General features: G+C 38.8%; 4 protein-coding genes across 4 annotated transcripts; 1 reads left to right on the forward strand and 3 right to left on the reverse strand.

The window, feature by feature from the left end:
- Positions 1-944: 944 nt before the first annotated feature.
- Positions 945-6,214, reverse strand: LOC104817845 (pumilio homolog 5). The gene is made up of 10 exons (XM_010547190.2): positions 6,062-6,214; positions 4,592-5,292; positions 3,209-4,500; positions 2,990-3,131; positions 2,791-2,898; positions 2,481-2,693; positions 2,285-2,395; positions 2,006-2,200; positions 1,274-1,445; positions 945-1,195 (listed from the first exon to the last, which is right to left on the reverse strand). Exons 2-10 carry the CDS (start codon positions 5,180-5,182, stop codon positions 1,170-1,172), a joined length of 2,850 nt encoding a protein of 949 aa, XP_010545492.1. The 5' UTR covers positions 5,183-5,292; positions 6,062-6,214; the 3' UTR covers positions 945-1,169.
- A 2,304-nt stretch (positions 6,215-8,518) lies between these two features.
- LOC104817846 lies at positions 8,519-11,234 on the reverse strand. Its single transcript, XM_010547191.2, has 4 exons — positions 10,153-11,234; positions 9,439-9,855; positions 9,177-9,361; positions 8,519-9,025 (listed from the first exon to the last, which is right to left on the reverse strand). Exons 1-4 carry the CDS (start codon positions 10,601-10,603, stop codon positions 8,780-8,782), a joined length of 1,299 nt encoding a protein of 432 aa, XP_010545493.1. The 5' UTR covers positions 10,604-11,234; the 3' UTR covers positions 8,519-8,779.
- A 4,855-nt stretch (positions 11,235-16,089) lies between these two features.
- LOC104817847 (putative BPI/LBP family protein At3g20270) lies at positions 16,090-21,395 on the forward strand. Its single transcript, XM_010547192.1, is given in 11 exon segments — positions 16,090-16,166; positions 16,970-17,230; positions 17,363-17,514; positions 17,724-17,860; positions 17,944-18,132; positions 19,210-19,620; positions 19,748-19,887; positions 19,972-20,323; positions 20,418-20,666; positions 20,775-20,900; positions 21,042-21,395. Coding segments are annotated over 10 exon segments (2,175 nt in total). The 5' UTR covers positions 16,090-16,166; positions 16,970-16,976; the 3' UTR covers positions 21,207-21,395.
- Positions 21,396-21,549: 154 nt separating this feature from the next.
- On the reverse strand, positions 21,550-25,373 carry LOC104817849. The gene is made up of 4 exons (XM_010547193.1): positions 24,824-25,373; positions 22,569-23,018; positions 22,143-22,455; positions 21,550-21,925 (listed from the first exon to the last, which is right to left on the reverse strand). The coding sequence occupies exons 1-4, from the start codon at positions 25,232-25,234 to the stop codon at positions 21,789-21,791; spliced, it is 1,311 nt and encodes a 436-aa protein (XP_010545495.1). The 5' UTR covers positions 25,235-25,373; the 3' UTR covers positions 21,550-21,788.
- Positions 25,374-25,613: the final 240 nt, after the last annotated feature.

Below are 25,613 nucleotides of genomic sequence, written 5' to 3' on the forward strand. Positions count from 1 at the left end.
TATACGTGAACAGTAACTTCGGGATTTCTATAAATAGGTCATTTGGGTTCTTTCATTTGTACACTTTCAAGAGAGAAATCAATAAGAAATACATCTTTCTCCATTCTCCCAAAATACTCTTTAAGGCGGCACAGCCGTCCAATAACGAATAAATATTTAAGGCGGCATAGCCGTCCAGATTAACAATTAAGGCGGCAGAGCCGTCCATAAATAGTAATAATAAAGGCGGCATAGCCGTCCATGAATAATAATCGAGGCGGCATAGCCGTCCATAAATTAATTATAAAGAATATCGGTATTCATATATAGCTTGGGGTAATTCCACTCAAGCATCAATGAATACATATATATATATATCATAAGATTGAAAATATTTGTATTAAAGATAAGTTATCTTACCTTTAGTTATAGAAGAGCGCTCGTGCTGATAACGTGTTATGAATTCGGAGAGATATAAACGACCCGGATATTAGATCGTTTAACTATAACCGAAAAGAGTATTTTGGGAGAATGGAGAAAGATGTATTTCTTATTGATTTCTCTCTTGAAAGTGTACAAATGAAAGAACCCAAATGACCTATTTATAGAAATCCCGAAGTTACTGTTCACGTATACGGTCGGTGTGAACAATACCGTATATATGAACAGTAAGTCGGTGTGAACAGTAACGGTGGGCTCCACCATAAATATATTTTATTTATAACAATTATTATTATTATTATTATTATTATTATTATTATTATTATTATTATTATTATCGCAAAAAATATTTTTATTTAATAAAAAGCCCGAAGCCCGGCCCGAACCCGCCCGAAACCCTGTAGGGCCGGACTCCGGGCCATCGATCCTAGACCCAAAAAATAAATGGACGGGCCGGCCCGACCCGAAAAATTCTAGACCCGAATTGAACCCGACCCGAACCGCCCATTTTACACCCCTACACAGAAGCAAACAGAGACCACATCACCTATAAACCACAAATCAAGTACCCTCGCCATACACGTCCATTTTCCAACAACATACAACGCCACGCATACATCCATACACACATACATATATATATATATACATACACATACACAAGCTTTTCAAATGTAATCAATTTTCCTTATCCAAACAGCTAAATCCATAGTTGTCAACTAATGTAAGCTCTTCTTCTTCGTCATGTTCTACACTTGGTCTGAGCTTTCTCCTTCTGCCATCATCAACGTTACATTTCTTCAGAAAACCATTCAGAAGAAAGTTTTCAAGGGTTTAGAAGAAATGGCCATACCTTCACCAAATAATCGCTCGAACCGAACAACGATGTGTTTTCCGTATGTATATTTCCTCAGAGATTCGAGATGAACTTTTACCCGTTGCACCAAAACCTCCCGTTGCCCATCTTTGCTTATCTCTAGCACCTTTTGCACCACGTAGTTTGCAAACTGGTCCTTCATCATCGCCTACAAACAGCGTCAAAAGTGTACGGATCATCCACTGACTGCACGAAAACAGTGCTCACGCAATGTGCTTTAAAGGTTTCGTCCTGTCACGGGCGGACGCGGGCCGGGTACCCAGCCTCACGCTCGGCCCAGGCCTCGGACTCATGGGAATCCGGGTACCCGCAGGGTGCGGTGGGGGCTCGGGTACAAGCGTGGTAGTCAACAGGCGAGGCGAGAGGATGAGATGCTTATCTGGTCTGAGGAGTGCGAGGCAAGGCGAAGGCGCGACGAGGGCGAAATCACTTCTCTCCAAAATGTCTGGATGATATTTTTTAAAAGAGGAACATCGCTGCCTGGGGTTAGGGGTCGTCGCCTCTTGTCCCCTCGCCCTCGTGGCCTCACCTCCCCTCGCTGACTTTCTCCCTATCCCCTCCACCTCGAACTACTTGCGGGTCCGGGTCGGCTGATAAAATCCGAATTCAAACCCGCAGACACACCCGACCTCGTACCCGCCATGGCTCGGATTCTCGAAATTAGGGTTCGAGTACCCGCGCCCAGCCCTAAAGTCGGGATTATCTTACCAACAAGTGATTATCTTCCTCGGACTTGCCCATGATCTCTTCAATCAGCACTTCTCTCTCGGCATTATCGGCATACTCCAAACACTTCTCCACAACGTTCGATGCATATTTATGCTGACTCATCTGAACCACATTTCCCGTCAGCTTCTTGATGATCTCACTTCTTTCGTCCGGCCTTCCTCTCTCCAAGACATGCTATCACAATCATCAAAACTATGTAAGAACATTATTGATCCGTGGAAGATTTGAGATGGGGCCAGAGACACAGAGAATCCAAACCTGGGTGACATAGTTTCCGTACTGATCATGAGCAAGAACATATGCAGATTCCAAGATTTCGTCGACTATGCAACGCGTTTCCTCGTCATCCGAACAATGCTCCAAGATTCTCTATCGACAAGAAAAACAGAAACCCGTAACAATGAATCTCGGACACGTTAGACCCATTTTTCGTATCGTATATTATTATTACTACCTGAATAACACGGCATCCGTAGGGATGAGTAGAGAGAGTTGAAACTTGGCCACGGAAAGCCGCGATTATAAATCCAATCCTGTTCGAAGGTATAGTCTCTATACATTTCTGGATTACGTGATTCCCGTTTTGATCACGAACGCATCCCATCACATGCCCATCGAGCTCGCTAATGAGTTCCGTCTTCTGGTCAAGGTCGATCACTTCAAGGGCCTAAGAGGAGAAAAATCAATGAACGATACAGCAAATCAGCAAAGAATAATATCAATCGAAGTCATTTTTTCTTATCTAACAAATCAAATGGATTTACCTTTTGTATTACACGACAGCCATACATCTGCATACTTAGAGAAACAATCTGACCAGCAAGTTGATTAACAAGTTCCTGCCTCTGTTCCGGACTTCCGTATTCTAGGAACTGAATTGAAACGTTGTTTATCAACATTATGTAAGAAAAAGATAAACCTTGTTAGATCATTTAAAGAGAGGGACTGAAAAAAAAAACTTACTTTTTGGATGACATAATTTCCGAAGACATCAGTCATCAACTTTGAAGCATGAGGAAGAACTTCGCTGAAGACAGATGCCTTCTCCTCGTCGGTGCAGTGCTCCAATTTCTGCTGAATAAATCGGCTCCCGTGCTGATCCACGCTGAAGTTAAAGAGAAGAAAACTATATCTCATGTAATCTGCGGATTAACGGAACGGATATCCAGTTTAAAACACTACCTGAATTCAAAGATACGGCCAGCAATATCAGACAGCTCGAATTTACGGGCGTTCGGAGATTTAAGTTCGTCGAGAAAAGAATGCCGTTTTAGTTCATCGATGTTGCTGGATCCTCCTCCTCTATGCCCTTGCCATTCGGGGTAAATCCTGATGTTTCTACTTGGCCCTTGATGATACCTTGCCTCACCACGTCTTCCAAGTAGGGCCATTCCACCGACCGGAGATGATGGCAGCACTGGACTGCCGCTAAGTTGCGATCCAAGATATTGAGGAGTGACCCTTACACCCGGTTGCACAGCAAAATAGTTGCTTCCTCCCATTCCCATATGGCGTGGACTTTGTAACCCGAGATTCATATTCATCGGGCTATGCAGGTCTTGATTAGCAGCCATAAACCCGGAGGCTTGATCTTTCTGCCCGAAAGAATCGATGTTTTGGAACGACGAAGCATACGCATCCCCCCCTAGAGCGGGTTGAAAATACTGCATTTGATAAGGATCCACGAGAGAAGGAATGTTTTGTCCAGTTGAGCCACCGGGCTGCCGAGCATTGTAGCTTGAACTAGACGAGACATCGTACGGCATAGGGACGGTTGCTCCATGAGATGGGTATCCCGTCATGTATGGGGGTAGAAGCCCGGTACCGGGAGGGTAACCACTATAATTGTACTGCGGAATGTACATACCCGATGGTTGAAAATTCTGGTAAAACGGGCTATTCATATATGCTGCTGTCGATGTATACAGAGGAGTTGTCAACCGGGGAGACGTGAAGTTTGAATGTATCTCGGGTTTGGACAACTTGGATAGATTCTGTAGCGTGTTTTCCGTGAATCCATACGTCAGTTGTGGTGCACTTGCCTGAAGCTGATGTGACGAAGATGGATATTGTAGAGATAATCTCCTTCCATGAGATTGTTGCTCTTCTTGATTCTTCCTCATTCTAGAATCATTGGATGGAGACACACTGTAAGCAGATAGATCGTCTCGAGTTGTACCGATGGCCTTTGATCTCTCTTTTTGCGGATTAGGCGAGTTTCTTGTTCCATCAACAGAATGTGAGCTCGAAATGCCAGTAAAGGGATCTACAGTAGCATAAAGGGGAAGAGAATCTGTCTCCCTCATCATATTAACCGAGCCTATATCAGACTCGGGTAATCTTGCCGTGTTTTCTGAAGAGATATCTGATGGAATTGCATGGATGTCACAGTCTATCAGCTCTTCCGCTGTCGGATGGTTCTTCCCCGGATGAGGTTGATTGAACACAGGAGACGGTGTACGAGGAAAATCTTCCTACAGATGAAATGAAATTAAGTAAAACACATAGAGATAACAGCCAGGCAAGATAAAGAAAAAACCGATGTTGTAATAAAGAACCATGTACCTGAATCAGATCGACCAAACTCTTGTGACGACCACTGGAAGAAATATAAGACTGCTCTCCCGATGCCTCATCCTCAGGCACCTCCGTATGAGTGGAAAGGGCACTTCGAGAAGAAAGCAAGGGCCTTTTCCCGATTCCGACATTATTGTCAATGGAGCTTGGACTCGAATCATCACCTAACCCACCAAAACGGCGCACCAAATGCTGATTCTCCCGGGAGATTAACGGTGGAGGGAGTCTCGGATTCAGGTTTATATTCGAGAGATAGTAAGCTACATATGCAGGATCACTTCGTATCTCTTCCTCTGAATCGTATTTCTCGATATCTCTACTCAAAACTGTAGAGCTACCTTCTTGTTGTTTCAAGAGATTCCGAAGGGCGGCAAAAGAGCCCTCCATGCTAGGCGGAGCACTGCCACTACGACTCGGGATATTTTCCGCACGATCTTCACGTAATCTATGCCTTTTCATCAGATACCCTAAGTCTTCAACCGCCATATCGAGCGAACCAAATACACCGGCCTCCCTGGAAGACGGCCAAGTTATTGTCTGACCACTTTCCACCATTCTCATAGCACTCTGAGTTGTCATCCTTCTAAACACGTCGTTCCCGATACTCCTTCTTGCACCATCAACTTCACAAATTGCTTTTTCTCTGTGCCCGAAAGCAGAATAATCGTAACAGGATACTCTCCTAACATCTGTCACACAAAAAAATCAGGGAAAAAAAAAGAACAACCTTATGAAACCAGTTCCCATCATAAAGCTGTCCTGAGTAGATTATACTTCCATGATTCAAAACTCATTACACATATTTCCCATTTTCAATCTAAATTTCATTCGGTCTATCCTCTATTGGCTGCTATCTTTATAAGTGTCCATGATGTAAACCCATCATCAAGGATCGATTTTCGCAAACTTAGCCCTATATATTCCACACTTCAATCTCAATTTCTAAGCTAAATTCAGTTCCCAGCTTCAACTTTCACGTCATAGTTACCGTGATTCGCTTCAAATTCCTTTCAACCACTGCGTCTCCTCAAATAACTTGCTGCTACCAAATGTTTTCTACTGGCTATGCTCTTCAAAATCCAAAAGGCAAAGCAAGAACAGCATATGAATAAAACCAACCACCAAGGATCGATTTTGACAACCTAGAACCCAGGAAAAGGAAATCGAAATTTCAGACAGAATCCTCGTTTCTAAGCTAAAATTCAGTCAACCCACCACCATCAAAAACACAAAAAAAGTCGCCATCTTTAAAACCATTCCAATCTTTTCACTGATTGTTCAACCTCATCTAAGCAGGAAATCGCATGCTTAAACCCATAATCGGGCACGAAATCGAAACAGAGAGGACATCATCCCTGTGTCTCTGTAGTTTTCTTGCATGACTTTTAGAAGACTAATACATACACGAAAGGTCCGCGAGCACTTTTTCACTACGAAAATTAGAGAGAGAGAGAGTACCCAGGTGATGTTACTCAAGCCTCCATCAAAGTGTTCTGAAGAGTTCTCGAAATCAAAAATGGCACGGAGAGAGAGAGAGAGAGAGAGAGAGAGAGAGAGATTAAAACTAAACCCTTTGAAAAGTTTGAGCTCTGAGTGCTTCGAGTCTGAAGTCAGACAATGGTTATTTGGGCAATTATTGAAATGTATCCTTAAATTAATGCGAAATTAATCGGGTTCGATATGCTATTACACCATTATTTATAGTATAAAATATATATAGTCACATAAATGCGTTTGCGGGGAAGATGTGCTATTCCAAATGACGATAATACCCATCCGGAAAGTGTATTAGTCTGAAATATTGGAGGATAGGTTTGTCCTTTGGTGTCATGTTGTTTCCGTCAAAGGGTGACGAGGCTTGCCACGTGTTGGCGCTTCTTCTGTAAGTAGATATTGGACACGTGGCTTTGTCCCCGTTACTGGCATCAAAGCGCAATTTTTTCTGTGATAAAAAAATATTTTCATTTCTTAGACGATTAATCTCCATTAATTCTTTTTTACTATAATCTCATTTAATTATATTTTTATAAAAGATGTTCCTTTTAATAAAAAGTGGCAATAAATCTCACTGAATTATTGTACTTAAGGTATATAATATATATATATATATATATAACGGCAGATATAAATATCAGTAATACGAATTTATTTCAAATTATTAAACGTTATAAATATAGTTCTCAACAAAAAACTACAGGTCCGTCTTATGGGCGAAGCAAGTGTAGTCATTGCATAGGATCTCCAAATTTTTAGGAACGCATACTTAAAAAAAATATTATTGAAAATAAATTATTAAAGTTTAGGATTTAACAAAAAAAAGGAAGGAAAAAGTCGTTAATGTTTTTGGGGAAAATATCAATTAAATTTGACTAATTTATGGTTGAGTCATTTTATATCTTGGTCGATTCAAAATTTGAAATTCACTGAAAGAAAGTAAACCGAATTGGATAAGAAATAGGATTGATTTTGAATCTCTAACTTTTTTTTATCGATAAATACTTATAAAAAAATCTAAAAACATTCAATATACACGAGTATTTCACCTAAAAAAAATAGTATTTATGTATGAATAAATAAAATTCAAATTTAGTTTGTCCTATCTTTTTGTAGCATGATTATCAATGTTTTTTGTTGTGAAGAAATCTTTAATAAAGAAGTAAATTATCAACCGATGTACTCGAAGATAATTAATATTTAGATAAATATTTCTATATGTTTTAGGTGATATATTATATGATTTTTTTGGTGTAAAAAAAAAGAAAAAGGAAATGGAAAAACTCCTAAAAATTCCTGAACTTGCAAAGTGCGAGAAAAAAAATTCCTAAACTTGTGAAGGTGCCAAATAATTCCTAAATTTACAAAAAGTGTCTTAATAAATCTTAATCTTGTTAAAAAGTGTCATATTAGTCCTTCGAAAAAACTGATTACAATAATATAATTTTATATCCTACGTGGCATGTGACATGGCACGCCAAGTGTGATTTTTTGCCACGTAATCAGTACCGAGTTTTAGAAAAAAGAAAAACCCCTAAAAATTCCTAAATTTGCAATTATATTGTTTCCCCTCCATCTGCCTCCTCCTCTACTGCCACCACTATCGCTTCCTCTTCTACTACCGGGATCCCTCAGCCGGTTCCCGACATGCTTCCCCCTCCTCCTCTGTCGTCGCTGCTTCCTCTTCAAAGGGTTGTGACCATGCCGGAGGTCAAGGCGAGATCTGGTGGTCTGTCGGATGATAGATTGGACGGTGCGATAATTGAGGAGGATGGAGCCCTAGATAACGAGGATGAGGACTCTAAATTAGAGAATCGTGACAGGTTATGAGGAAATCGAGCAGTTGGGGAGGGAGTAGCAGAGATAAGAGGATGGAGGAAACCCAAGAGACTCCTCCCCCGTCGCCGCCGTCTGTAGATCCGCTGGAGACAAGAACATCGACACTGTCGTTGCAACTACAACACCAGCATCAGCAACCTTACTTCGATTACTTCTTTCCCATCGTCGAGAGCATGTCAGGAACCACGCTGGAAGAAAACCCACCTCCGCCGCCGCAGCCTCAGGCGAAACCACCACGATTTCTCCGGTTTCTCAAAACAGAATCGCCGGCGATTTTGAAAAAAATAGTTTTCTAAAATCCAATACTGATTACGTGGCAAAAAAAAATCACACTTGGCGTGCCATATCACCTGCCACGTAGGATATAAAATTATATTATTATAATCAGTTTTTTCGAAGGACTAATATGACACTTTTTAACAAGATTATGATTTATTAAGACACTTTTTACAAATTTAGGAATTATTTGGCACCTTCACAAGTTTAGGAATTTTTTTTCTCGCACTTTGAGTAATTTTTTGGAGTTTTTCCCAAAAGGAAATGACCTCTACACTGGATCTTTACAAAACATTCATAAAAACATGTTAACAAAGTTCAATCACAATGTCGGCCATCGCATTTTGGTTTCAGCTTTCATCTCATCAGATAGACAACATCGGATCCTCATATGTGCAAAGAATACTCTAAAACACAACATTCATGGTGGTTCTGTTCCTTAACAGCGAATGTCTCGATGCAAAAGACCGATGTCTCTTTTGTTGTTTCCTCATTACACACTGCTGCGAAACCCTAAAAACTGAAAAGCAATCTCAACAGGCCATCCGATGAATCTCGTGTTCGTTATCAGCACGGGAAAAGGATCGGAGTCGGGTGTCTTTGGAGCTTCCCGTCAGGAAAGTCGAGTTTTTTCATCTTTTCTCCGCACCATACTAACTGATCTTTCCCGACCCTCGCCATCCTCAGAACCCTCGTCACGATTTTGACGTCGATCAGAGCAAACAAGAGTTCCACTCCTTCCCATGTTTGAGGCCAAGATTTCTTCCTCCACCCTCTTGTTCTCTTGCAGAGTTCCTTCACTTTCACCCTTTTCTGCAATTGTTAACTCGGAGCTATGAAGGCAAGAAAAGCAGAGGAATACGGTCGATCCATGATCCAAGCCACAACAGAATCTCGGCCTCTTGTCATGGAGAGTGGACTGAACAAATAAACAGAATTGCAAGATCACAAGGGAGAAATGAACCTTTTCAAGAGATGACTTGACTTGTAGCAAAGTGGTGGTCATATTGTTGTGATTCCCATTTGGTTTTCTCTTGTCCGTTTTCAAGAAAACGTAGAAAGTGAGGATCGAGCTTTCGAGGATACCCATCAGGTCATCGGCCAGGACCATGAAGTCTGTTTCCTTATCCATCTCCTTTTCGTCCGACCCTGAAATCCCCGAGATCCCGATCAGCCTAGTTCACTGCATACAAGGCAAATCTAGGAAACGCATTCTGATAACTTACCTTGGATCTTGGGAGACTGAAGTAGCTTAGGCATCGCATTTCTCGTACGGGCATAAAGTTCAGCTCTCGAGCCATGCTCAAAGGGTTCATTCTCTATAAACCTCTGCAACAAGACCAGGAATTGCTGGAACTGTTGAGCACTATGGTTGTAACTTGTCCGGGTTTCGGGTTGGCACGAGATCAAATGGCCCAGCTGCGTGTATTGGCAATGGAGTGCCTCCCAAGTTAGGCAAAGTTGAGCAACGTAGGCTGTCTCGAGGTCATTACAAGGATCTGTCTCTGGCTGTTGCTGCAAATGCTCTGTCTCTTCCTCTGGTGCTTCCAATTTCTTAAGGGAAAGGCACCGAAAAGGCGATGCCAGTTTCTTGGACGCGGATCTCGGAGATGGGGTTGAAGGGCTTGGAGCAACTCCAACGCCTGAACCAAAGATGAACGGAAAAGACTAAAGCTTTTACTGATAGCCATGGTTATGCAGACAACAACTCAGACATGGACATAACCAGAGTTGACAATGAACTGAAAAATGTATCCACATTGTAAGGATTTCCGACAATCTCTGCAAATATATGCTTCTAGGGATGATGATTCTGGTCCTAAAAAAGTAAACCCATTTAGCTTAAACATCAAGAAGCGGCATTGAATCACCACAGAAACCGTTGATAATGTCAATGAAGAGAGCAAACAGGAAAAAAAAAAAAAAGAACAAAAATTTACCAGTTTCCTTGAGTTGTTGAGAGCTTAAGCGATCGAAGAAGAGCATACGCTCGCAATACTTTTCGTAAAGAGCATCAAATCCTCCCCACCATTGTCGCCCCTCTGCAACCACATCTCGCCACTCACTCTGACACTTCTCTTTCTCTTCTTCTTCTTCCTCCACATATGACTCCTCTTCTTCTTCCTCTTCGGGAATCGACCCCATGAAACTGTTGTTCCTCAGCTCTTTGAGCCTTCTCTTCACCTCATTGGTGATGAAATCGTCGTCATCGTCCTCGATTTCATCATTTTCCACCGAATCTGTCGGTTTATAGCTCAAATCTGCAACACCATTACCTTCATTGTTTTCACTCTTGTGCTTTTCTAGGTTTATCGCCGTCTTTTCCGCTGTTTCTTTCTCTGGGTCTGGCTTCTTCACTCGCCTGAACTTTCCAACTCTCAAGAAATCCATTTGCTCGAACACTTACAGTGCTTGACAATTTCTAGATCCCGACCAAGATTCCTTGCATGAAAGGAAAAAAAAAAAGGAACTTCTTCTCACCCTTCTAAGAAACTGTAGAAGCAACCAGTGGGAAAGGGCGTGAATCTGTGAAGGTGGCACAGAATCATGTCCAAACCCTAAAATGCAAAGACTCTTGAACTCGCATCAAGCTTCAGAGGATCAGGAGCCAGCCCTTTTAAAAGAGACATCAGATTTGATTCATCACTCGCTGAAAAAGTTCGAATCTTTTGACCCAACAGTTCACTGAAACTTAAAACTAAGAAAGCGAAAAGAAGTCAAATTTTCTGCAAAAAATTGAAGTTAATTAAACCCATTAAGAAAAAGGGTTGAACGACGAAAAATGCTCTGAGAAACCCGACAAGAACCCAAACATGAATCCGGGACAGTGTTTCAGCTCATTACAAAAAAAAAAAAAACTCAGAAAACGACGAGATTCAAGCTCTTCTGTACGTGGAAGAAGAAACTACAATATGAGAAGTAATTTTCAACGAAGAGAATCTCAGAAAATAAAAAGCCAAAATGGACAAAAATGTAAAGAAAAAAGAAGACGAAGAGAGAGAGAGCTCTATGTCTTTTGCAGTGTCCATGGTGTACAACGAGGAAACACACCATAAATGCGAGATGGTATTAATTTCGTAAGCAGATCTCATTTAATTTATAATTAAATGCTTATTTAATCTCCATTTCAAATTTCAAAACTACTGAATTTTCATTTTTCTATATCTGTGCAAGAACTGTAAACCCTTTGGGAGAGAGATCTGATTGCATTTGTCTTTTAGTTTTTTGTTTTTTTTACATTTATTAATAAATCCGATAAATTATTCCATTTTTTTTTTAAATTTCGAAAGGTAAAAAGACATGGAAAGAGAGAGAGCACGGCGTCCCATAAGAGAGAACAGTGAGCATCGTACAGAGAATATTGTCAGAAAAGCCGCGCAAACTGGTGTGTACGATTTGGTCATCGCGCTCCACTAAATTCCTATTTTACCCTCCTTAGAATGTGTAATTACGGATATGTCCCAATGACTGATTTGTAAATATGGGCTTTTGATGAGTTTACATAGTAAGCCCATTTTGATTTACATTTAAAGCCCTTGTGGGCTATCAATTTTTTTAAATAAATAATTCACAAATAAGCCCAATCGAATCTATTACTTTTGAACCGAACCAATCTAAACCGGATCTAATTATAATTAATTTAGACCGGTTTTAATTTGATCCAAATTAAAATTCTAGATAATTGTTTACTGTCTGTAGACGCTTAATTATATTTCTTAAAAAAACGGCAAGTGAATTAGCAATTATGATAGAAGACAAAATATTTTTTTGACATATTTTATAGAGTTTGAGTATTTTTTTTTTATATGATTTTCATTTCTTTTTATGATAAGATCCATTTTTTTCAAGTTGAAATGAACCCATGGGAATATACAAGAGCTCATAATCCGGTTATAAAAACTTACAAAAAGTTATGATGAGGAAGGTGACAAACATCCCCATCTTCCAATTATATATATATCATCAATTAATGAACTCTTTGCAAAAAAAATGTTGCACTCCTTCAATTAAAGCAACTCTTTACTAGAAATGACCTTTTCTCCCTTTTTTTTAATATATATAATTGATCAATTATTATTTTTTATATCTTTCCAATCAATGGTTTAACAACATTTTCTATGTTAATGAAGCTCACAAAAAAAATGCATATACAATATTGGATGAACATTTTGGCTTCTTGTCCGCTCTTGAAAATATTAATTAAATTTCAAAGAAAATCCCATAAAATATCTAAACTCTATAAAACATACCAAAAAAATTGCATCAATTTTTAATTTGTAAATAAATACATCAAAAATTAAAATGTGCCAAAATACACATTCTTTAATACACGGTTGGCCGATAATCTTTACTCGGATTCCTGGCCGATGTGGGACAAAGATTAAACGAACATAAACTAGACCTTAAATGGGCCAAAGTTGGACGGCCCAATGGAATTTTGAAGCCGAAACTAGCTACACTTGTCTAATAGTAATGGTATACGTGTAAGAGTATATAAATAATTTTTTTTATCTTTTAAAGAGCTTATAAAATTTGATAAACATATATACGTACATACTGTTGTCTTAACTCTATTATTTGTCATAACAATATAATGATAATAATAATAATAATTGGAATAGAAAAAGTTTCGAGTTGTTTGGACAAAAAGTTCCGTCACACATTTTGATTTGCAACAAGACTTTCAACTTCTTACTCATTTCAACATTAATTTTTTATCATTAGATTGTGGTTTGGGTTTATGAAATTGATGAGAGGAATTTGAATCAAATGAATTTATTTATTTTGTTTTTTGGTCATGGGATTTTAATCTTTTGTCTCCTCTTCTCAGGGTCGAGATAATCTCACAAATCTTTGGCCGATGATTGAGATCGTATCGATTCAATCTAACAGAAAATAACGATTAAAAAGTTTGACGATATTTGATTCGATCATTCAGATCGTATATTTTAGAGATCGACGGTGAATAATTATTAATCGGACAATGTGGATAAAACTATTGAATCAATGGTACAAGACGTAATTATGCATTGAGCATTGATGAAACAAAAAGAGTTTATTTGGCATATATAATAGAAAATGAGTAACAAATATGACAAAAGAAAACTTTAATTTGATTTCAAATCCACTCGATTTCACAAAACCCAACCGTAATCTAATCTCCGGACAACTTAATACGTTTTCCTGTTGCATATAATGTAACGACAATTAATAAAAGATTAAGAATGACGACGTGTGCATATATATATTAATCAAGTTTCATAAAGGTTTTAAAAGGGGAAAAAAGACTTTCCAATTTAATTTTAAATTGGGCTATCCGAATACAATATGATGATAATAATAATAACGAATATATAACTACAACTATTATTATTATCAAACAAAAAAAAATTAGATTTATTTGGTAGGGGCCGCGCGAACGCAGGCCCCCTCTGCCACAAATTATGACGTAGGCTCTCCCACTTGGGGAGACCTTATGCTAAGCGCCCTTCCGAAGTGCAATGGAAGTCACTAGCCTAGGCCACGCGCCTTCTTGATCGCGCGTCGACCCCGTCCAGGTAAGTATGTTGTTCATTCGCTCGAGCTTCCTTCTTATGCTACCCTCCGCTTGTTTGAGTCTTGCTATTTCCCCGATGTGGGATTTCCATTTTGTGACAAACTTGGGCCATGGGCCTACATTAGCCGAAGCCCATATATGGATTTGGAAAATATCAAATATATGCGTGTACCTCTCTCTCTCATCATTTACTTGTTGTTGGGGCAAAAATTGGACATTCATAAACCAAAAAATTGTTATTCGAAAACTAATCAAAGTGAGATATGATTTTTGACATGAAATACAAACGAAGATAAATTTAAATAAAAGGTATTCTCCGAATATATTATAGATTACCTTTTATTTCATTTTAAATTTTCACTTGCATTTTTTTTATAAATAAGAGAGTTTAACTATACCTAAACAATGTTGAAAAAAAAAATATATTGAATGGAAAGATTAGAGTTTTTTTTCTCTCACTATTTCTTTCACTTTCTACACCTCTGTTTTCATCATCATCTCAGTTAAAATGATTCGGATAAAATTAAAAGCATGGTAGCGAAAAAAGAACTAATATTTCACCTTTTACTACAGAATACCATGCGTTTTGACATATCCAATTTTTATACTATGTTTTGAACTTTTTCGCATAAAAACATTTTGAATAAAGGATTGTTGTAATTTTGTATAATTACAATCTTACTAGAAAGCCCAAATTCCTAGGGGTCATTATCTTAGAGAATAAAAAGATATTAGAAGCATCGCTTTTTGAATGGAACTTTAAGCTCGGGCCTTATATCCCACCAACACAAACCTACACAAAAGATGAAGCAAAGAAGAAACTTAAGCAGCAAGCTAGCTTCATTAGGGAAAGGATCACTGTTATTGTGAACCGAAAGAGTTTTCCCTCATACATAAAACATTTGCTAAGATCGAGATCGCTAATTCACCAAAGTTGAAATCAAATACACATCAGATCATCTGTTCTATACTACAGTCAGACAGGAAGCAACCATTAGTTTAGATATCAATCACCCACGAAAGCATAAAACTTTGCATGGATAAAGTGGAGAAAGATCTTATTTTCATGTTCAAGAACAATCTAACAACCCAACCCACAAACTAAACCTACTTGCTCCAATCCACCATTATCAGGGTTTCCAAGAAACATCTGAGCAAAGACGGAGTCTGATGTCTACGAGGAAGAGCTTCCACCCTTCTGGCTGCTAATGTAAACCCGCAAAAAGCTTTCCAAAATAGCTTCAGGATTGGGAATGAGGAGCGTCTGATGTTTGGACGCCCCAGAGAGTTCATCCTGTAGAGGCAGAGGCAGAGGAAGATGAAAATGTTTGACCTTTTCTGTAGGGAGAATTTCAGTCAATGTTAAACCTGGAAATAATGAACTTTTGGAAATGATAACAATGCAGATCGAGAGAGAGAAAACACCAAAGAAGAGAATATGGAACTTGGTAGTCAAGATCGGTGTTTATGTATCTTGTTACGGAATAATAATGGGCTAACACTTTATGCAAGCCCAAAGAGCTCATAGATTTTAGGATGCTTTCTGATATGATGGGGCATGTGTAGAGAATATTTTTTGCTTCGGAGTGTTTTCTCTCTCGGAAGAAAGCTTTGAAAACATTAAGGTATGCGGCAAAAGAAGGATAATCCTTTGAGCTTAGTACTCTCACGAACTCCTTAGCATCCCCGCAGTCTCATGAATATACTATTCAGATATAGTTGAATATGATTAAAAAATATGAAAGATAATCTTATAATTTTTAATAATATAAAGGGTATTTTATAATTCTGTTCGTTTTCTATCTATTAAAGTGTTAAATCCAAAATAGAATTTGATATATTTGTGATCTCGTTTTATAAATTCAGAATCGAACCCAATTTAATCTACTACTCGAAAATGAAGTAATTTTGTCTAACGTCGAATCAAACCAAACTTAACCGAAATATGTTATAATTGTACATAAAGCAAATCCGAAGTATAATTATATTTTTTTTTAAAATTCGAAAAATTGAATCCAAATCTAAAAATAATTTTTAATGAATATTTTTGTTACTAAAAATCAATTTCAAAATGAGTCCAAATAGAAATTGAATTAAACCGTTACGATCGTCAAACGGGTCAATATGTGTTGACTGTTGTCGCACAATCAGACTCATCAGTCTGATGAGAATATCCGATTTGGTTCAACATAATATTTTGGGTCAAATTGAATCGAACCAATCAAATTGAACCGAACCGAACCTAACCAACACGAACCGATTTGGTTCATTGTCAATTTTTTATTTTTTTATTTTATCGGTTGTTTGTAAAGAAAATAATTTTGCCCATCCTCCACCGCGCCTCTCTCCTTCCCTCTGGTCCTCAAATCAGCTTTCTGCTCACGAGAAATTCATCGGGTAAGTTCGTTGGATCGTCCTTCGACTTAATTTCGATTTCGTGCTCCTTCCATCTCGAAGAATTTAGCTAGAATTTTGACTAGTTTTGACTATACGTCACATGATTTTCATGTCGTTAGGTTCTGAGTTCGCCAAGAGATTTTCATGGTTCGTAAGAATTCGACGAAAATAGCTTGCTTTGATCGTCTCACGTGGTATGGTAGTGGAGTCTGGAAGATTATGTTGATGCAATTTTTACTGGTTTTGATTATGTTTTTAGTTTAGTTTTAACATGCAATTTAGAAAATGGGTTTTGGGTTTTTTTTTACTTAGATTAAGCTTTATTCACTCTTATTCATCAGAAAATAAGAATGCCCTAATCAAATCTGTAAAAATTTATTTATTTTGATCATATGGGAGTTGTGTTTGGTTTGTCCTTACCGTTTTCTTTTGCAATTCTTTGAGTTTTGATTGATTGATTGATTTATAGCTTTTCTCTCTGTTTATTTTGGTTTTATGTATCTTTGTATCCTATGCTTTATAATGATCTCTGGTTCTCTCTTAATGTGTTGTTGTTCTTATGCTTCTTAGTGTGCCATAATAATCTTTACAATTGCATATGGTACTCTTTTGATGTATTTTCACTTCTCCTGTCATCAATTGTGTGTTTGATTACAATTGTATATCAATAGGTAGTGTTATGGTGCTTTTACGTTGCTGGTTTACTTGTTACGATTCTCAATCCGAATCTTTCGCATCTTCTTCGTATTTTTCTGTTAAAGCATTACCTGCTTGCTGAACCATATCATACATTTATCTCGCAGAATTGTAATGAGCAAAAAGAAAGATGACCATGAGCTGATAGTAAAGGATAGCCTATTCGGAAAGCTTCCCGACCATCTCTTGATAGATATATTTATCAGAGTTCCCATATCGGAGTGGGCGGATTTAGCTTCCGTCAAAAGGCAGTGGGCAAATTTATTCAGGGGGGAATGCTTTTGGCAAGCTGCTCTTAATCGGGCATATCCTCTCTCTAGCAAAACTAAGAGATGGCCTGGACCTATCCCTCGCGGTTTGAGCAAAAGGTAACTCAATACACGACTCGCTAGTATTATTTGATCTGACGACTGGCTAAAAATTTCCTTAATTATTTACCTCTCCTATTCATTGTGTAAACTGTGATGTGATTCATTGAGTTTAGCCATCCGTTCTTGCAGGAGATATGCGGCTTTGCATGTCAGCAAAAACATTCTAGGTGTGAATTCGGACATAGATGAGATCATGGGCCACATTTATTTGTTCTTGAAAGAGCAGCTTGAACTCGAAAGCTTACCTCCTCCTTCAGGTGTATTGCACGGAACTATGATTGGTAAGCAGATTTTTCTGCGCATTTTTCTCTATCATGGTTTTACTCATTCGACTCTTATCATAATATGTTAGTTTTGGCATCTGGGCATCTGTTCTATCATAGTAGAAACCTTAGATGGTGCTAAATGCTGTGTATGGAGATTTTCTCGGCATTGTAAATATGGTTTGCCTATGGAGCTTGCTAATGGCATTCATCTATCGTGGTAGCAGATCAACTGATCGCTTGTGGTAAATCGAAAGATGTAGCTGATGAGCTCGTGACGCAAATTTGGTTGGCTGTTCTCGACAATTTGGAGGATACCAAGCATACTTTTCTCGTGCTGAAATGCATTGCTCAAGAAGGCGATGTAAGCTTTTATTACACAACCGAGAACTAGCTAACATTGTATAATAGCAACTCTTGTGGAATCGTCGTGTTTTTTTTTTGCAGGTTTTTCTTCCTTACCCGTATTCAAGACCGATCAAAGTCCAATGGAGGGTGTTCGAGAAACTCTTCACGGATTTCCGCGACTGTTTCAATCATTCGGAATACACGGATGTGTTGGGAATTGCCAAGAACAAGTTCCAACCAATACCATCTCTCTGGTTAGGCTACTAGTCTCTAACTGTAAGTATCTCTGTTCATACTACAAAGCACAAACTCAGGTCTCTTGCTTCGCTGCCCCTTTTAAGATTTTCTGATTTTGATATCTTTAGGGTTTTCATACAAATATCTTGTCCATGGAACTCAGGAATGTTTTGATATGCATGTATGTGGTTATTTTCTTCATACCCTTCATTATGGTTAGGTTGAAAGAGTAATATCTGCTTATATATATAATGTAATGACGGTTTTTGCCATGAATGTGCTAGAACATAATAACAATGAAGATAACTGGGAAGCCAAATTGAACATTAACCCAAATACAAAGTTTTAGATTTCATTTTGAAACCCTTTTGAATTCTAGATAGAACTTTAAAATTGAAAATTGGAAAATGCAATTATTGATAGTTGGAAATTATGTATTTATATACCTAATATAAAATAAATCGGACTAAACCGTATTTACATTCTAATATATTCCCATCTTATCACGAGTTTCTATATATATATATATATAGATATATTTTATAACCGAGTATTTTGGATCGAAACCCAACTAATTTGAGGGCATGAACGTGAGTTTCTATATTGAACAGATACAAAATAAACCACTAGAAAATCACACCGAATGCAAACCATGCTTTTAAAAGCGAATGCAACAAATACAAATTGAACGTTATTTTATATTTTAGTTATATACTTTTAAAAAGTAAACAACTTATTAGATTTCGTATTGCTTCCGTAATTCAGTTTATTTTTTTTCTTTATTTCCAACATATATTATCCATGAATTGCCTTATACAGCGAGAAGAAGTCGAGCTGCAGGGGGTGGGAGTCGTTGAACTGACATTAAATAACTGAAAATGGAATCTATAAAATGATATTTGCGTGTTATTCGTGATCACTCATTACAATTTTTAATTCCCAATTATTTTTTCCTAAAAAGAGAGAAAATCTAATTACCGAACCGTCGACGAGTCCTTGTTCCTTGTCGCAATTTCAGACTGCGAACACCATTTTTGCTCATACTCTCATTCTTCTTCTTCTTCACCATGCTCTAAACAAATCAATCTATCAAGCTATAATCTATTCTCCGACATGATTCGCACAAAGTCGGTTGCTCTTCTCGCTCTGTCCCTTCTCCTTCCTCTTCTCTTCGTCTCGACAAAACCCACAACGCTCGAACTCAACGACCTTGGGCACGTCTCCCTACTCGTCTCAGAATCTGGTCTCAATTTCGCGAAGAACTTACTAATCGAAAAGGCGATCTCTACAGTGATTCCACTTCAGTTACCCGACATCGAGAAGAAGGTGAAGATCCCACTTGTCGGGAAAGTCCGAATGGGTCTGTCGGATATCCAGATTTCCGCGGTGGATGTGGTTGATTCGTGGATTAAAACCCTCGAAAACGGCGGAATCGTTCTGGGCATTACAGGTGCGACGGCAGAATTGAGCATGAACTGGTCTTATACTTACACTGCTTTGTTCATCGAGATTTCTGACCGTGGGGATGCTTCAGTGAAGGTAATTCAAACAAGTTTTGTGCTTTGTTCATTGAGATTTCTGGTTCATGTGGAATTCCCAAGGATTGAAACATTGTAGAACTTTTAGGACATGCATCTTGATCTTATACAGTGATGATACTGTGAAGGTCGAAGGTATGGATATACGGGTTGCTGTCTCCCTCATCGAACACGAGGGGAGTCTTAGGATGGATTCGGTGGCAAGTTACTGTAAGGTGAAAAGCATTGATATAAACATCGATGGTGGAGCTTCTTGGCTATATCAAGGGTATAACATGTTCTTGCTGTTCTTGCAAGAGGTAAATACAAATTCATTTCCTGGGTTTTGTTTAAATCTTCGTGTCGTTTACAGGGTGATTGATGCGTTTCAAAAGAGAATTATTTCCGCTGTTAAAGAAGCTGTATCGAAGAAAATCGAAGAAAACATGGAGAAGCTTGATTCCTTGCTGCAATCTATTCCGAAACAGAAACTGATCGACGATTCTGCCTCAGTGAATCTCACTTTCACCGGCAACCCCGTTTTTGGCGATTCTTCCGTCCAAGTCAGAATCGACGGCCTTTTCGTTCCGAACAATCATGTTAAAGTTTTAGAACACGGCCTTAAAGGATCTCGATCTCCTTTCTTCTTCGACAGGCTTAACAGAATGGTGAAAATTTCGATAGAGGAAGAAGTTTTCGATTCTGCAACACGGGTATACTTCAACGTAAGTTTGCAGTTCGATGAGCTACGGGTTTGGCTTACGATAAACCGTGATCTTTTGGATCGTTTTTAATTGACGGAGAACCTTTTCTCGGCAGGCAGAGCGTATGCATTTGGTCATCGAGGAAACAAAAAACCTGTCGGTTCTGGACACGGCTGATTGGAAACTCATCCTTCCAGAAATGTACAATCTTTACCCAAATGATAAGATGAAACTTGAAATCTCGGTGACGTCTCCGCCTTCCGTGAAGATCACCGAAAAGGGTATCGATGCAGCGATTAATTTGGACACGACGGTTGATGTTCTTGACGCCGGAGAAGTTATACCTGTTGCGTGTTTCTCAACGGTATGTTTGTCCATAAAAAAACTATATACGTTTTGTTATATATCAAAAAAAAGAAGGGATCTTCCCGAGCATCCGATCTCTAACCGGAATCGTGATTTCAAAGTGCAGGTTCTGAATGTTTCGTGTTCTGCAGAAGTCTCGAAGAACGATTTAGCCGGTAGCCTCAGACTAGTCGACTTCAACTCGTCGGTTAAGTGGAGCAAAGTCGGAGAACTTCATGCCAACTCTGCTCGGGTTCGTGTCGTATGAAACTGTAACAAAACCCGGAAAGAAAAAAACTTCATTCCATATCAATCTCTACCTGAAACATCATCCAAAAATTTCGAGTTCATCATTTCAAACGCAAACGTGTACACATGTTCTTGGATCTTGCAGGAGGCGATGGCAGCGGTTCTTGAAGCGGCGTTTTTCCCGTATGTAAATGAACGGCTCGGGAGAGGATTTCCGCTGCCGATTCCTCGTGGTTTCGACATCAGAGGTACGGAAATCGTTTACGCAGATTCTCGGGTGATGGTCTGCAGCGATATCTCCTACACTTGATTACATTCTACGACCGGTCTTGCTCCTTGTCTATAATGTTCATTGCAGAGTTTATGTACTTGTGCTTTATTATTGTGGTGGAGATTTCCGTTCTGTACGGATATGTAAAACCGGACCGAATCAAATTGAATCGGATTCACACATAATTGAATCCGTCGATTTAATAACCGAATGGATATTATCTTTTTAGAACAAACCGGGAAAATATGAACCAAAACCAGATCTTTTTACTTTGGTTGCTAGATCTTTGCATTGACTAGAAGAGTCACATTCACTATATTGCAGATAAAACTGATTTTCATTAAGAAAAATAAAAGAAAACTCGTTAATTATTACCAAAAAATAGGAAAAATTAAATAATTTATTCCAAATTTAGGACAGGAAAAGACGAGAGTTCCAAAACGAATCTAATTTACAGTAAACCATCCACCCAACACAAGCCCTCTGTCAAAAAAAGCAACTACAAATCAGAAAACAGATGATTTACAGTAAAACAGATCCAATCACAGAAAGTGTGTTCTTGTAACGCAGGAACCCTCTCAAATACACGCGCACTCTGGCTATGAAAGCTTTTCTTGTTCTTCAAGAAATGCCGACTGTCTTGCCGAGAAGCCACAGGACCAGAGACATTTCGATTCCGAAGATGGTATGCAGAGTACTTCTATCGAGGGTAAACCCGAAAACCGTGATCCCTGCTCTGTTGTTCTCGAAATAAGTCACTGCGCCGCAAAGATACGCGAGTAGAAAACAAAACAAAACACAGGTCACAACCATCTCATGATGTGTTAAAGATGTTAGCTTGATCGGTTTCGAAGTAATATCAGCAGATATGAACATATATCCCTTCGACGTTGTTATCAATACGAGTGGATGGATAGGTTCTGACTAGCGAGATCCAAAAAAGTGTGGGGGGACATAGACGAAGAAGAACGATACCTAGAGCTTGTCTCTTTTGGAAAGATATGGTACTGTAAGCATAAGCAGGGATGAGATTGTTGTTGTCAAGATCATCTTCTTCGTCTCCATAATCGTCGCTCTCGGTGTCCCCCATATCAGGATCCACACCATGGGGGGCGGCGTCTCGAGAAGCTAGCCTCGGAGTCTCGCCATCCATCGTCTCGAATGATTCTAACGTCGCGCATACATGCCACTTGGCGGCGAGGCATGTCACTGCCTGAGCCTTGTGTGTGATCTTTGAGGCACTCCGAAGCAGAATCAGCAGAGCTGTGACCAGCGTCATAGAACAAAGCTGCCCGAAAAACGCAAGAAAAACAATCAAACCATTCGTCAAGATCACGATTTCTCGGTTACCCTTTTTCAATCTAAATGCGTAGAAGCTTAACATATAACAATATAACTCACCGCGAGTTCTCCAGCCCTGTAGATATTCACTTCGGCGTAAGCCTTAGTGGTAACAAGCAAGGAAGTGAACTGGCTTCCGGTTACAAGAATCAAAGACCACAATATGAAAGTGCGGAAACGGTGGCTGATGATCCTGAGATGGCGTCTGATGCGGAGATGTTCGGACAAGACAGATCCAACGTCTGAATCCACCTGGAAGAGTGAAGCAAAGTCCTGAAGGCGAAGGATCTGAAGGTGACAGATGAGGCGGAAGAGGACACAGACGAGAAATATGACGGTCGTACGGTACAGCCATGATAGGAGCTCCATGAGACAAGCCACTGTATCGCTCAGGACAACGTTTCCAAGAAAGGGGATCTGAGATGCGCCTGAACCGTACCACCATATCTTGTACGCGCTTTCTGCTAAGAAACAAGGGGCCACGAAGTAGGAGAGAAGCTTAACCGATGTCTGCAGGAGAAAAAAAACACATCTTTTTGGTAAATTAAGGAGGCAAATGAGGAAGAAGAAGATTTATTAGAGTACATGGTTCTGCCAAGTCATTGCCCAAGAGACATGAAACATTATGATTCTTGCGGAACACGTAAAAGGGTTTATGATCATGGATTGACTGAAAAGGAATTCACCATTGATCTATAAAACAAGTGTTCGTTGAAGTAAACCGAGGAGCAGAGAATCTTGATAACGTAAACCGAGGAGCAAGGAATTCACCATTGATCTTTAAAAATAACTATTGTTTTAATAAAAAATGGAATTCAGATCTAAAAAGATAACATAATACATTAACACATTCCTACAAATTATTCCGTACTGGGAAATGCTTATTCTTTTCTTTTTTGCGACTTTTGAACAACTATTTTTGTTGTTAAAAGTTATTATTGAATTTGAGAGAACTTATTTATTCCTTTGAATTATACATTTTTTTAATCCAAAGAGAACATAGAATTGTAATCGAAAAGAGAAAAAAAAGTCACATAAGAAGCTCTGTTCTTATTTGTTTAGATTTAGATGATAAAATTAAATATTGGTATTACCGATTGTGGGAGAAGATGATTGTCCCTCAGATCAGTTGTTCACCCACCACGCCACCTCAAGAGATCTATTGCTCTGTTTATTTTTGCTTAAATTTGTATTCTATTTCTATTTTGCAAAAAAAAAAAAAAAAAAATTGAAAACTGACTGGTAAAAATGATTCAAGATTTTGGAGTGAAAACGCTGTATATATCTTATAAAAAAAAAGAAATTAAAATGCATCATATTTATTGATGGTCCGACGGTGAAATTGTATCACGGGAACCGACTTTTTTGTGTTTATTTTCTTAAAATTCGCTTTCTAAATCGTCGTTTTTTATTTCCTTGCTTCCCATTATGGTTTTGTAAACCATTTTCTTTACTCAAAACGATATATATATATATATATATATATATATATAATGGAATTCTTATGTTAAATATAGATTATACCTTTTATTAGGGGTGGGCGTTTCGGTACGGTTCTTCAGAACCGGACCGAACCGAACCGAAAAACGGTATTTTTCCCGATCCGAAACCGTTCTCAATTTCCGAATAATATTATTTTTAGAGAACCGAATTTTTTCGGAACTGAACCGAACCGAACCGAACCGAACTTTAAAAAATCCCGAAAAACCGAATATTTTTAAAGGAAAACTATCTTTTTGGGACCGAACCGAACCGAACCGAACATAATATAAAAATCGATTGATACTTATTTTTACAAAACCAAAAAAACCGAACCGATCCATTCCCATCCCGAACCCGAACCGTTTACCGAAACGCCCACCCCTACCTTTTATTATGTTCGCTTATATTTGTGTGATATTCTTGGTTTTCGAAAATCATATTGTTGCCAAGTTTAGGACCTTTAGGTTTATATCATCAAGTGACAATGAACATTTTACGCATTTAATCAGAGGCCGTCTCAAGATCAAGAAAAGATCCCAAAATCGGAATCGAAAACCCAAATTTTAAAAAAAAAATCCAAAACAGAGTTGGAAAAAAAGATCAAATGTCAAAAATCTGAAAGGGCAACAAATTCGATCGAAGACAAGCAATGAGAAAGGAGGCAAAACCAAAACACCAGATTTCCAGAATAACATCTTCAGAAAATTCGAAAAATCAAAATTCAAATTCGAATTCGAATCAGATTAGAACATAAAAAGGCAGGAAGAAGGAAAAAACAGAATTCCATAAAGGAAATGAGAATCGAGTGAAGAATAGAAGATCGACGAACTCACGTTGAGCTTATCGGTGTAGCCTCGCCGAACTGTCTCGCTCTCGTTCCAGAGCTTATCGAAGAAGAGAAACCTTCGGAGACCGTACTTGCTGACGAATCTGGAGAGACAGAGGAAAGAGAGGCTCGCGACGCTGCTGAGGGAGAGCTCGACGACGGCGTCGTAACGCCGAGAGTGGCGGCTGTCGCAGTCGGCGCAGGCGAGGAGGACGTGGGAAGTCGCCGGAACGACGAGGGTGAAGACGACGAACATCGACCACGAGAGAACCGCCGTCCACGGATTCGATTGGTCGACGCACATCCATCGGAGGTATTTGCGGAAGCTCTGAAGCTCGTCCTGCGCGTGGGAGACACAGCGCGTGAACTTGTTCTCCCGCGCCACGAGAGGCTCCCGTCCGTGGTCGATCTCCGCCATGGACGATCACTCGAAGAAAGCGGCGAAAATCAGAGGCGAGAGAGAGAGAGAGAGGGGTTTTTTCTTTGGGTCTCTGTTTTTTTCTTGGAAAAAAATTGCGATCGGTGATTCGTTATGAAAACTGGGGAGAGGAGGTAGAGCCAATTTTAAAGGTGGTTATTATAAGGACAAGGTTTTCTTATATATATACACACACAACATTTTAATTTTTTTTTTGATAAAATCATTTTAAAAATTTTAATATAACTACTTATAAAAATTGAAATATATAATAATATTTAACTAATTATCTATATAATTTTGTTGGGAGAAGAAGACAAATTTATAATGTCGCAATGTTATAAGTAACGTTGTACTTGTTAAACTTATAATAAAAGAA

Source organism: Tarenaya hassleriana, unplaced genomic scaffold (genome assembly GCF_000463585.1).
Source record: "Tarenaya hassleriana unplaced genomic scaffold, ASM46358v1 Cleome28, whole genome shotgun sequence".
NCBI classification, from domain to species: domain Eukaryota; kingdom Viridiplantae; phylum Streptophyta; class Magnoliopsida; order Brassicales; family Cleomaceae; genus Tarenaya; species Tarenaya hassleriana.

Coding starts and splice junctions, on each gene's coding strand:
- LOC104817845 (XM_010547190.2), bottom strand. CDS start 5,182: ATGACAACTCAGAGTGCTATGAGAATGGTGGAAAGTGGTCAGACAATA. Junction 4,501..4,591: donor GTTTGGTCGATCTGATTCAG/GTACATGGTTCT, acceptor TTTCATCTGTAG/GAAGATTTTCCTCGTACACC. Junction 3,132..3,208: donor GGCCGTATCTTTGAATTCAG/GTAGTGTTTTAA, acceptor CTTTAACTTCAG/CGTGGATCAGCACGGGAGCC.
- LOC104817846 (XM_010547191.2), bottom strand. CDS start 10,603: ATGGATTTCTTGAGAGTTGGAAAGTTCAGGCGAGTGAAGAAGCCAGAC. Junction 9,856..10,152: donor TCAACAACTCAAGGAAACTG/GTAAATTTTTGT, acceptor TCTTTGGTTCAG/GCGTTGGAGTTGCTCCAAGC. Junction 9,362..9,438: donor TCAGTCTCCCAAGATCCAAG/GTAAGTTATCAG, acceptor CGGGGATTTCAG/GGTCGGACGAAAAGGAGATG.
- LOC104817849 (XM_010547193.1), bottom strand. CDS start 25,234: ATGGCGGAGATCGACCACGGACGGGAGCCTCTCGTGGCGCGGGAGAAC. Junction 22,456..22,568: donor ACAGGGCTGGAGAACTCGCG/GTGAGTTATATT, acceptor TTTTTCGGGCAG/CTTTGTTCTATGACGCTGGT. Junction 21,926..22,142: donor CCAAAAGAGACAAGCTCTAG/GTATCGTTCTTC, acceptor TTTGCGGCGCAG/TGACTTATTTCGAGAACAAC.